Source organism: Notolepis coatsorum (assembly GCF_963971535.1).
Source record: "Notolepis coatsorum genome assembly, chromosome: 8".
In the NCBI taxonomy this organism is placed as follows: Eukaryota; Metazoa; Chordata; class Actinopteri; order Aulopiformes; family Paralepididae; genus Notolepis; species Notolepis coatsorum.
The window spans coordinates 75,772,786-75,785,611 of NC_140172.1; the positions used below are offsets into that span (position 1 = coordinate 75,772,786).

General features: G+C 47.7%; 1 protein-coding gene across 1 annotated transcript in view; it reads right to left on the reverse strand.

Annotated features, from left to right (window-relative positions):
* The window catches only part of tmprss15 (transmembrane serine protease 15), a gene marked incomplete at both ends in the record, with an annotated part of 325,512 nt that overhangs the window by 151,319 nt on the left and 161,367 nt on the right, over positions 1-12,826 (reverse strand). The window contains one exon of the mRNA XM_084320458.1: positions 4,959-5,099. Coding sequence (XP_084176584.1) covers positions 4,959-5,099 — 141 coding nt within the window. The remainder of the gene's footprint in view (positions 1-4,958; positions 5,100-12,826) is intronic.

Below are 12,826 nucleotides of genomic sequence, written 5' to 3' on the forward strand. Positions count from 1 at the left end.
GATTCCCCAACGTGTGGGGAAGCTGTCTTAAGTGGCTCAAACGATCACAGCTGAGATACCAGCGTTGAGGACAGGGGCGGATTTAGGATTGTAGGAGATCCGGGGCTTAACCCAGATAGGAATGTTTTTACTTCGACACTTCGACAACTTATACCACCACCTTAAAGCGGACAAAAGGCACTAGAGAACACTTAAATTCACACCCTTTAATTAATGAAGCAAACAATAATAATAATTAATAATAATAATAATAATAATAATAATAATAATAATAATAATAATAATAATAATAATAATAATAATAATAATAATAATAATAATAATAATACACTGTATTTGTATAGCACCTTTCATACAATAATTGCAGCTCAAAGTGCTTCACAGCAGTAAAAAAAAGACAGGCATAAAATGAGCACAACATTGGCAGATCAAGAACAATGCATAAAGTGCAGACATAAAGCATAAAATAAATAGCAGCAAAATAGACAAAGTAAAGGTAAGACATAGAACATTAAATCACATCGAAAACCAGAGTATAGTCGGGTTTTCGTCGTTGTTTCTTTTATTCGATATTTCCATTCATAAAGACATGCCGGCAGCCTGTGTTATCACTGGGGATGGGTCTGAGATCTCAAAAGTCCAATACCGCCGCCTAACGCCTTGCGGCCGTTATTGCACTCCATTTGAAACTATGTGGCTTGGTGTCTGGGCCGTGATGCGGCCTGCGGGCGGGGTCTAACTACTCGGTCAAGCCAAACGCTTATAACACATGCATCGACGAGGGTCGGGTTCATGTTCAATGCTGGATTACGTTGGCACCTTGATCGACATCAGTACTTGGAATGGCGATCAGATAATTGGAATATTCTTTTCGGGACAGATCCTGGTCAAGGTAAGGACTATATGGTATCAATATTGCATTGATCCAAAAATGCCTTCATGCTGATCGGGCGTGTGTGGCGTGTTCTGTTGGTTGCGATCAAAGCACGGAGGGGCGCCCCCCCCCCCCCCCCCCCCCTTCATGCATCCATGATGAAACATAATACCGATAATCTAAATTAGATTTGAGAACAGTAGCTAGTCCAGGGAAGAAACGATAACGCATTTACTAGAATACACGTTGCCGGCCATTACGAAGCATTTTGGAAATGACACCAGACCACCCTGAAACTACACTCATATTCACGACGGTATAAAATTGAAATGTATGGATCGAACAATTTTCAGTTTTTTGCATCTTGACCGGAAGAAACTCAATGACAATCGACTATATTATTAGATCCATAGCTATACTATATAATAAAAAATAATTGAAAGTACATTCGGGGCTTTTCAGAAAAGATTCGGGGCTTGAGCCCAAGTAGCCACCCCCTAGCCCCGCCCCTGGTTGAGGAATGTCACCATTCTGAAACATGAATGCGCGTCCCCGTCCAGCTCATTTGCATACAAACCACGCCTCCGAAGCTCCTTATAAGGCAAATGAAATCGCAAAAAGTCAATAGTTAGACACACCTGTCCAGCTCATTAGAATGCAACTGACGATGCAGCTCTGTGAAAATGGTGGCCGATATGCGGAAGCGCTTTGCGACCGATCAAAATGAGATTAGATTAATGTATTGTGATCATATATAATACAGCTCGTGCTGCACCTGCCGCAGTGCGTGCGCGCGCGCACACACACACACACACGCACACACATGCACATAGTACTGTATAGCCTACGTGCGTAATGAATGAACGCAGTATAGGCTTATATTATTCGAATTACTTGTTTTATTAGGAGAGCAGCACAGATACTGTGCTGCCCGTAGTACAGTCCACCATGCAGTCCGCTCATGGTACGCCCGAGTCCCGACTCTGGCGGCCTTAATATGTGTACTGTACTTACTGTACATATAGGGCAGAGCATATATATAGTATCTACTAAATCCTAATGAAAAGTAATTAGAATAATATAAGCCTACTGTTCATTCATTAGACACGTAGGCTATACTGTGTGCGTGTGTGTGGCGCACACAACAAGACTTATGGAATATTAATGCAGTCTATTTACACACAATTAGCTTTAGTTCTTATTTATTTATCCACTGTCATTTGCAGTGTTGGTGTAGTAGGCTACATAGTGTATTTCAATATCTGTTTTATTGATTAATGATATATTTGAAGGAATGCAGGTTATAGCTATATCAAACAAATGTCTGTCCCATTGTACCAATAATGGGATATATTGCATGCTGGCTATAACCTGCATTCTTTCAAATGTATAATTAATCAATAAAACAGATTATGTAACAAATAAGAAATACAAATTCCACAGAAGGCATTAAATAATTATTATTTTCAATCATTTCACAATAATTGCATAATTGTGTTTGAATATCTGAGTAATTAAAGTAATTATACATTTGTCCAAAATAGCTGGTTCAGATATGGTTAATCCAGCTGCCCTGTGATCTGCGTAATTTTTTATCGTACAAATATTGTCATATTTATTTAAATTATGATTAATTAATTAATTCAAAGGAGGCCTGTAGAGTCACTATGATTCCTCCCAAATAAAGCCATTAAGAACACGGAGTACACCAGTCTGCAAGTTAATTGTGCTTCTCAGCACTCGTAAATCCTGCTCTCAGCCACGGCCGAATCCAAGTTTAGGGATGGTTAGGGAATCCCACAACCGGCAAATTTCTTGTTGTAAATCCGTTGGAGAATGAAACCCATTGATCTCTAACAATAAAAAAAAACATAACTCAATTTACATGTTTGAAAAGGAGTAGGAAGAAGTATACACTTATTTAATCCTACCCCTTTTCCACTACTCAAATTAATGTACTAATTTAAAACCTTACAAAAGAAATGATATAAGTAAAACATGAAAGAAATCAAATGTAATTAATTTTTTAAATGGGAGCAGAGAAACAGCGACCTCTCAATCTCTAAACTAGCAGTGCGTTTAGGGAAGGAAGGCATACATAACATGCATATATTACACATACAACATTAATTTCTAACCTGTCAATTTCTTATTATTATTATTATTATTATTATTATTATTATTATTATTTTTTTACAAATCTTTATTATTTAAAAAGTATTATTAACATGAGAATGGCAGGTACAGGGTATCACAGCTTCACAGCAAAATATCCCTTGATAGGTACAATTATTGTCAGGGTTATGTGTTAGATTATGTAGAACATAATCAGCCAAGAACACCGGGCGGTTGGACAGGCTGGTAGAAGAAGGCTGGTTCAGTCCTTGGCAGGAGTGTGGACCCACTGGGGGTTGTGGTGGAGAGGCGCACTCTCTCTCTCTCTCTCTCTCTCTCTCTCTCTCTCTCTCTCTCTCTCTCTCTCTCTCTCTCTCTCTCTCTCTCTCTCTCTCTCTCTCTCTCTCTCTCTCTCTATAAAAAAAAAAGAATTATTATTATTAATTCTTTTTTCATACAGTCAACATATTCTGGGCTGGGCATACAGTCAACATATTCTTAAATAGTAGTGCTTCCCGAGGCTGGGCATATGATACAGTCAACGTATTCTTAAATAATAGCGCTGCCCGAGGCTGGGCATATGATACAGTCAACGTATTCTTAAATAATAGCGCTGCCCGAGGCTGGGCATATGATACAGTCAACGTATTCTTAAATAATAGCGCTGCCCGAGGCTTAGTGCCTATGCCTAGTGCAATGCACCTGTACAGTCGTACACCTGGCAGTAACAGGGAAAATGCATAAAACACCCCTGGAACCTGATAAACAAGCTTAAAGCCAGGTACATTTTCAAGCACGACATGCAGATTTGCAGTTTTGCCTTATTTGAATCAAACTTTATAAGCTTAGTACACACATCACAAACTGCACGATGCAACACACCGAGTGAGAGAGAGAGACAGAGAGAGACCGAGAGAGTGCGAGAGAGAGAGAGCGCGAGAGAGCGAGAGAGAGAGAGCAAGAGAGAGAGAGCAAGAGAGAGCGAGAGAGAGAGAGCGAGAGAGAGAGAGAGAGAGAGAGCACGAGAGAGAGAGCGCGTGAGAGAGAGATCCACGGCGGGAACCGAGTAGATTGCATTAAAAACTCACCCTAACGCAGAGTCAGGTCCAAGAGGAAGGAGACGACCGTGGAGAAATTTCACCAGTCCCATCATGATATTGTCCCCCCCGTTGGGATGAACTTGGGAGTCTGTTCCTAGTTTATCTTCCACACGTTAGCACTCGATAACGTAGTTAACGCTAGCTTAGCGTTAGCTAATGCTAGCTAGCTAGGTTAGCTAACGCCAGTTAGCTGTCCCTGCCTTTAGCTAAGCTACTAGCCGACATAGCTATAGCCTGACTGAACGTTCTAACACGCAACAACTTTCATCTTCAGTCCATCTGCCGAACGTCCTCTTTGTCTTGGCATAACCTAATCACTATACTTGGTATTGATAAGCTTACGGCACGCAGCGTTATTTCTTCTGTTCCGATGCTGCACATTTGGTTTTCAAAAGTAGGATGCTCTGCCTCTTGGCCAAGACATCCACTCGCTCCTGTGGATAGCGCTGAATAGACCCCGTACCTGTACCCCCTCCCCTCGTGGATAATACCGGTCTTCACATCTTTCTACCGACTACCAGACCGACGCCAACCAGCTCCCCCTAGTGTTAGTCCTCCCACGATGCTTTGCACAAAAGTAATTGAATGAAACCAATAGTATATCTGCAGAGCCGCAGAGCCCGGAACACTATTCTACAAACGTGTCTAATGTGAAATATATAAGCATGCAAGCAAAACTCGATTTTAGGTCTGTGATGGAAAGTGATTGTTAACATTCTATTTATTTTCTATTTTAAAAAGAAAAATGTAAAAAAAAAAAAAAAAAAAAAAATCTGCAAGGCCCCCCTTCCCGCGAGGCCCTGTGCGACCGCACTGCTCGCACGCCCCTTGCGGAGGCCCTGGCCCAGGGTTAGGTTATTGGTTCTTACCTGGCATGCCCAGATTAAATCCTGAAGTAAAGTTGGCGTTGAACCCTCTGCCACTCCCAGAGCTGTCAGTGTAGAAGTTCACAGTCATGTGACTTGAGGTGGACACCAGGTCTGGAGGAACATCACTGCCTGTAAAGACACCTGGGGAACAAACCAACAACTTCAAGCAACAGTGTGTCTACAGCTGAAACATTAAACTGCATTAGACTCTGCATGTGGGAGATTAATTGAACTTAAAACTACACATATATCAATACCAAAATGGCCCAAATCCCCATTTGATCATGAGATTTAGTAAGTTAGAATCATATGATCAGAAAGAAAATCTGTCTTTGATCAATCTATGGCGGCCCTATAGTTGTACGCATCACTTTCATAACAAAGTCTCAAGTCTCGTCCTATTAGATCTAAGCGCAGCGTTTGACTCGATTGACCATGATATCCTAATGAATCGTCTAGAAAAGTTAGTTGATCTGTCTATGTATTAAACTGGTCCAGAACATATATCAAAGGGAGAAAATATTACATCAGGCTTGAAGATCCTTCTTCTGAGAAAAATGACACCTACTTCGTAGTTCCACAGGGGAGCTGCCTTGGTCCATTATTATTCTCACTATAAATGCTGCCACTTGAGACATCATTAGAAAACACAATGGTCCTCATTCTCGAACGGACATACGTTTACCTACTTATTCGGCATTCTCGAACGGCTTCGTATTGTAAATTCTTTGTAGGATTTTTTCCCTCCAAATGAGACATACTCAGTTCTGTGGGAGAGGTATGATTGGAACCAGTTGAGGGCGGAGTCAGATAGTCCGATGGAGAGTAGACGGTTGAGGAGGATGTGATGGTCGTGTTGAATGCTGCGGTTAAATCAAGCAGGCTGAGGAGTGAAGGGGAGCCAGCATTAGCCGCCATCAACAGGTTGTTTGTGACCCGAGCGCTGTTTCAGTGCTGTGGGCGGTGCGGAAGCCAGACTGGAACTTCTCTGCAATTTTGTTACGTTGGAGATGGTCCTGGAGCTGTGCAGCTACCACTTTTTCCAAGACCGTGGAAAGGAAGGGGCTGTTTGAGATGTGTCTGTATAGTTTTCTAGGACTGCCGGGTCCAAGGTGGGTTTTTTGAGTAGGGGTGTGATGATGTCAGTTTTTCCCCTGACCTCTGGAATCCCCATGTCCATAAAATCTGCCCCCTCCATCAAGTCTTTTAAATCGAAACTCAAAACTCAAAATCCACCTATACTGCCTGGCCTTCCCTGACTCACTCTGACTCTTGCCTTGCTTGTTGACTTGTTGTTTTGTTTCCTTGTCTATCCGTTGTTTTCTTTTTCTTTTTTTCCTATACTTTAGCACTTTTCTTAGTTTTTTTGCTATGTGAAGCACTTTGGTTGACAAGTGTCATGTCTAAATGTGCTATATAAATAAATGTTATTTGTTGTGAAGGGCCAGATTAAAAGCTGAGAATCTACGTTTATTGTTTTATATACCTTGTATATTATTTATATATACAATTTATATCCCTTTAAGCCTGCGCTTGAATCCTAGTAATATTCACTTTCCTCATTGGATAACGTTCTCGGCGCCAGACGGCGCGCCCCTAAAGTCAGGTTCAAAGGCGAGCCCAGGCATGTTGGAGCATGCCTGGAGACGGCGCATTGATTCGCGACGAGAACTGAGGTTTGGCACTAGAAAGCCACTTAAGTATATATATCGCGGCAGGTGCGAACAGCAGTGTGCGTTCGTTCGGTAAAACAGTGAAGTGCAAGCAGTTCGTCTAAACAGAGTGTTGAGAACCACGTGCGAAGTGAATAGTAAAAGTGTCAGAGTTAATGCAGTAACGTCATGTTCGACTTAGCTTAATGTGAAGTAAAGAGTCGTTATTTATTGTGCATCGTGCCAACAGCAGTTCGTTTGTGTGCAGCATTACCCAGCAGTTCGTTCGTTTAGTAGCTAGTGGAACCTTAGCCAGTGTGCGTGGACTAAATACATTGGTGCCAGTACACGAGGAGGGCCTAGTCGTAGAACCTACTGGACATGTGCATATTGGAACCGACGGCGGCGATTGCAGAACCAGTATTGGTTGGATTATAGTGATTGTGGAACGTACTACCTGGAGAAGAGCATCGTTAATACCCACTGTCGTTTGGATTTAACCACCTTGAAGATCTCTTCGGGCTGGCTTCGTGGACCGAAGCTAGCTGGCTATCGTCATTGCTATCGGGCAATTGGATTACAGTTATTGCTTTGTTGCTGAGCCTTTGGATTACAAGGACTGGATTCTATACGAGAACACCCTTCTTCTTCAATTGAACAGACTGAGTATCCGAACATTCTTCCTTCCTCCAGAGCTTACATCTCTGGGAGGAAACCCCTTGTCTCCAGCGGTACCAGCGTTTCCCCCTATATTGCCATCCTACGCCAGGCGGCGTTTAGTCTAGTACCCCATCGTAGGAATTATTCATTCCAACTGACGTTTGCTACTGACTGACTTATTCATATTCTTCGCCATACAAGCGCGACCTTAACTCCCATCTCTGTACAATTTCCTGCATAACAATAAATATTCTAAATGATATTTCTTTGTCACCTTGCCGTATTATTCTGAGTGTCTGCCATAATTAACTGTACTTTCTGGCAAGTAATAATAATGATAATTAGCAGTGGTTTAATCTATCACAATCTTTAATACAGTCAGGGTTTTGTAACCCCTCAGTTACAATTGGTCCTTTGAGTAATCTTAATATCATATTAATAGTGATATGGCCAGCGGCGGACACTCTCCAAACGGCTCTCCCAAACTAGAGCGCCCTAGGCGCAAACGTCAGCCCCCTCCACACCTGGAGGACTACGCTTTCGTTTTACCTCCTAGCTTATCTAAAAAGACGCTAAGCACGGATAAAACTAATAGTTTAAGCATGCCCAATCCTATCGACTTGTCGGCCCCACCAGTAGAGACCCCAGTGGGTTCAAACGAAACTGACTTAGCTCACGGGGGGAACAAGCGGGACATGACGTGACTATACCCAAAGACAGCGCCACCGGGATAGACCCCGGAGCGCCAAAGGATAAAGACAGCGCCACCGAGATGGACCTCGGAACGCAAGAGACCCAAGAGCGCGCACCCGAGATAGACCTCGGCGCGCACCCAAGAGAAGAGTACCGCGTCTTGGAGATGGACCTCGGGGCGCGGGAGAAAGAAAGAAGCAGCGCTCAAGAGATGGACCTCGGAGCGCGCCAAGAGAACAGGTCACCACCAAGTCCTGTCAACGCCAGATCACCCTCATCAGCGTCATCCCCCAGCGAGGCTGACCAGAGACTAGCGCAAGCCTTAATCGCCACGCTGACAGCTTCAACCGAAAGAGACCGTATCCAGGGTGAGCGCGACCGTCTCCAAGCGCAACAACAGAGTGAGCACGAACAGTCTGCAATGGAAAGAGAACGCATCAGACTGGAAGAGAGGCGCCTCCAGGCTGAAGAAAACATTCAGCGAGACCGCACCAACGCGCAACGCGATGCACAGCGCGACGCCGCCAATGCACAGCGCGAAGCGGAGCGAGACCGTCTGCAGGCGCAGATGATAGAGCAATTGATCCAGAGGGCGACCCCCCACTCATCCACACGGAGCTCCCGGAGATCATCACGACACGGGTCGAGGGCACCTTCCCCTCCCCGACAAATCTACACGGGACCCAGCCAACGGGAAGAACCTGCTTACGTCGCCGAGCCCCCTCCCCGACCGGTCTATACGGGACCCAGCCAACGGGAAGATCCCGCCTACGTCGCCGAGAAACTAACTAAGAGACTCCAAGACCTAGCGGAGGACGAGGGAGGACATCAAGCCCACCAGCACGAACCTATTTTGGACCAGGAGGCCCAGTACAGCCCCGACCTCAGCCCCGAGCCACTGCGTTACGAACCCCCGACCCAACCCATGGGTGAGTTTAATACACAGTCAGCACAGAGGAGCAGTACCTGGGGGCCCGGCCTCTGGTACCCACCCAGCACTAACCCACGAGCACCCGTACGGGGAGACTCGCCCAGGAGGCCTCTCCCCCTACGCGCATCTGTGTCCCAGCCATCCATGGCATCTTACCTTGGAACACCCACGTTCCCAGACTTTACGCGTGAGGACAGAGCACAGTATACGGAACTACGCATGTGTTTAGAGACTATCATGTCCGATGTACACGACGAGTCTTATAAATATGCCATCCTCCTCAAACACCTTAAAGTGCCCAGAGCGCATAACATAGCGCTGGCATATTCGAACTCAAGAACCCCCTACTCTGATGCTCTGGTGGCCCTCGACGCGCGCTATGGACGCATATGGGATTACGTAATCCAAGAAATACGAGATATCGACCGCCTCCCCCCAGCCAGAGACAATAGAGCACTAGATGACCTCTCTATTAAGGTGCAATCCCTTGTGGGGATGCTGGGGTCACAAAAGGAGAAGGGGAGATATGAACTATATGCAAATTCCAACGTGGAGCGGATACTGGAGAAGCTCCCTCCAGTCCGTCAAGAGCGTTTTCGGCGGCAGAGAGACCACCGTGACCCCCACGGCCCAGAACCATCCCTCCTAGACCTGGCTGATTTCCTCGCCAGGGAGGTCAGCAGTCTACGTTTAGACATGTTCATGTGGGGTGGCTCTAACCCTAAAGATGGACCGAGGAGGTTCAATGACAACCGCCGGTCCGTGACCGTTATGCACCAGGCCGAGTCAGTGCCGCGGCACAAGAGCCATAACACCCCCCCCGCGAAGGGAAAGTGGAAGATTGCCTGCCAGTATTGTGAGCATGAACATTGGCTGTCTCAATGTGACTCCTTTAAGAAGTTGACTGCTGACGAAGTGAGTCAGTGGATCAAAGCGAACCGCCGCTGCTTCCGCTGCGCGCGCAGCCACATGGCAGCTGAGTGCCGCCTGAAGAAAAGATGCCGCAAGTGCGACGGCGCCCACCTGGATGTCCTACACGACAGCAACAAGAGGAGACCCGTACCACAAAGCAGCTCGAGAGTGGATGTCCTGTATATAGACCCTGCGAAGAGCGGGAGCTCCCGAGTGCTCTTGAAGGTGGTCCGAGTGCTCCTAAGCTACGAGGACAAGGTCCTGGACACCTACGCCGTCCTCGACGATGGGTCTGAAAAGACTCTCCTCCTCGCTTCCGGGGTACCGAAGAAACAATGACAATCCGTACTATTCGGCGAGATTTAAAGACCATAAAGGGCGAAAACGTCTCATTCACAATAGCAGGGGTCGAGCAGCCCGAGAAGCGGTACAGCATCACTAATGCCTTCACAAGCCATGACATAGGTCTGTCACGTTATAACTACCCCATCCAACAGCTGATGGAGAAATACGTGCACCTACGCCGACTGCCTATACCGCTCATCGACGGCGCCACCCCGACCCTGCTCATAGGCTCCGACCACGCAGACCTCATCGTCCCAACGGACGCGGTCCACATCGGACCCAGAGGCTGCCCAGCCGCGGTCAAGACCCGCCTGGGCTGGACGCTCCAAGGCCCCCTCTCCGGGTCTTCCAACCGACCGACGGCCACACGCTGCCTCTACACGAGGGTAAGCGACAACGACACCACCCTCTTGCAGCACGTCGAGAGACTATGGACCTTAGACTCGATGCCCTTCAAGAACGAACGGAAACTAGTTCGCTCCAAGGAAGACAAGTATGCCATAGCTCTCCTCGAGCAGAAGACAAAGAGGGTCGAGGTCGACAGAGTGATGAGATACGCAACTCCACTCTTGAGGCGAGAGGGGATGCCCACCCTCCACGCATCAAAAGAAGCGACACAACGCTATCTACTGAACACCGAGCGGCGTCTAGCTAAAGACCCCCCTCAAGCAACGATATACCGCGCTGAGATCGACAAACTGATCACAGTGGGACATATAAAGAAAATCGACGATCAAGAGGCAGACCAGACGACTGAATCCTGGTACGTGCCCCATCACAAGGTCCACCACAACGGCAAGAACCGCATTGTATTCAACTGCAGTTATCAGATCGGACTACAGAACCTGAATAACTTGCTCCTACCCGGCCCGACACTTGGCCCCTCCCTCCTCGGCGTACTACTACGTTTCCGCCAGGACAAAGTAGCCATCAGCGGCGACATCAAAGGGATGTTCCTACAAGTGCGACTGATGGAGGAAGACAAGCCCCTGCTGCGGTTCCTGTGGAGAGAGAGGATCGACGATGAACAACCCTCCATCTATCAATGGGAGGTCCTCCCCTTCGGCACCACATGCAGCCCATGCTGCGCCACATTCGCACTACAAAAGCACGTGACCGAAGACCCTGGAGCCGACGAGGAGGTCAGACAAAGCGTAGAGAGGAGTTTCTACGTGGACAACTGCCTACAGAGCGTATCAACGCCAGAAGAAGCCGAAGCCATCCTGCTTAAGCTCCGAGCCTCCCTGGTCAAAGGCGGCTTCGAACTTAGGCAATGGGCCAGCAGTGACCCTCAAGTACTTCGCAGCCTCTCCCCAGAGACAAAGGCAGCAAGCAGCGAGACCTGGATGGCGACCACCCCAGGTGAAGCACAGGAAATGACACTGGGCCTCGTCTGGCGCTTCAAAACAGACTCGCTCCATTATAAGCACACACCCCTGACCAAGGAGCAGGGAAGGTCGACCCCTCTACCGACCACTCGACGGAGCGTATACAGAACACTCGCAAGCCAATACGACCCGCTGGGGTGTATCTTACCTTACACCACTCGGGCGAAGATGCTGGTGCGAGAACTGTAAGACAAGGAGCAGGGCTGGGACGACCCCATACCCGAGCACCTGGCTTCCACCTGGAGAGAGTGGGAGGGAGAACTCGACTCGCTCCAAAATGTGAACATTCGCCGGAGCTACTTCCCACCCACAGTGCGGCTGGAGACGTGTCAGATGGACCTGCACGTCTTCAGTGATGCCTCAGAAGTAGCTTACGGTTCGGTGGCTTACTTGAGAGCCCGAGAGGAGGGAGGAGAAGTACACACAGCCTTCGTCCTGGCTCGCTCAAGAATAGCCCCCCGCAAGCAACAATCTATCCCGCGTCTAGAGCTCTGCGCAGCTCTGGTAGGCGTGCAACTCGCCACGCTGATACAACGTGAACTCACCATAACGGTGCGAAAGACAATCCTGTGGTCAGACTCCATGACTGTGCTCACATGGATCCAGTCCGATTCTTGTCGATACAAAGTCTTCGTCGGAGTCCGAGTCACCGAGATTCAAGACTTGGTAGGATCAGCGTGCTGGACTTACGTTGACACCAAGCAGAACCCAGCAGATGTCATCACACGGGGGATGTCCCTAGACGACCTCACACGTCCCAACATTTACAGTGAGTTCCTCAAGCTCCCGGAGGAGGAGTGGCCTACCCCCACACCACGGGAGGCGAGTCAAGAGGAGGCAGAGATCAAGAAGTCTATGTTCTGCGGGCTGACGCACGCCCCAGCTCCAACGGACCCTAACATAGACGACTGCTTAACCCTTGAGAGTGCTCAGAAAAGGACATTCTTGTGGCACCACCCTGAGGTTCCCCCCACCACAGACATTGACGCATCGAACTACGCAGAGGCAGCACTCCTTCTGCTACAGAGAGCCCAAAGAGACTCATTTCCAGACGAGCTAGACTGCCTGCAAGGGGGAAAGCCAATCCCCTCAGACAGCCGACTGCTTACTTTGGCCCTCGAGCTCGACACCCAGCACCTCATCAGGGTGGGTGGTCGTTTGAGACGGGCCCCGGACTTGACGGATGATGTCAAGCATCCTATCATCCTCAACAGCAGACACAAGATAACCGAGCTGATCATACAGAAGTACGACGAGGATGTGTACCACGCGGGGGCAGAGAGAGTC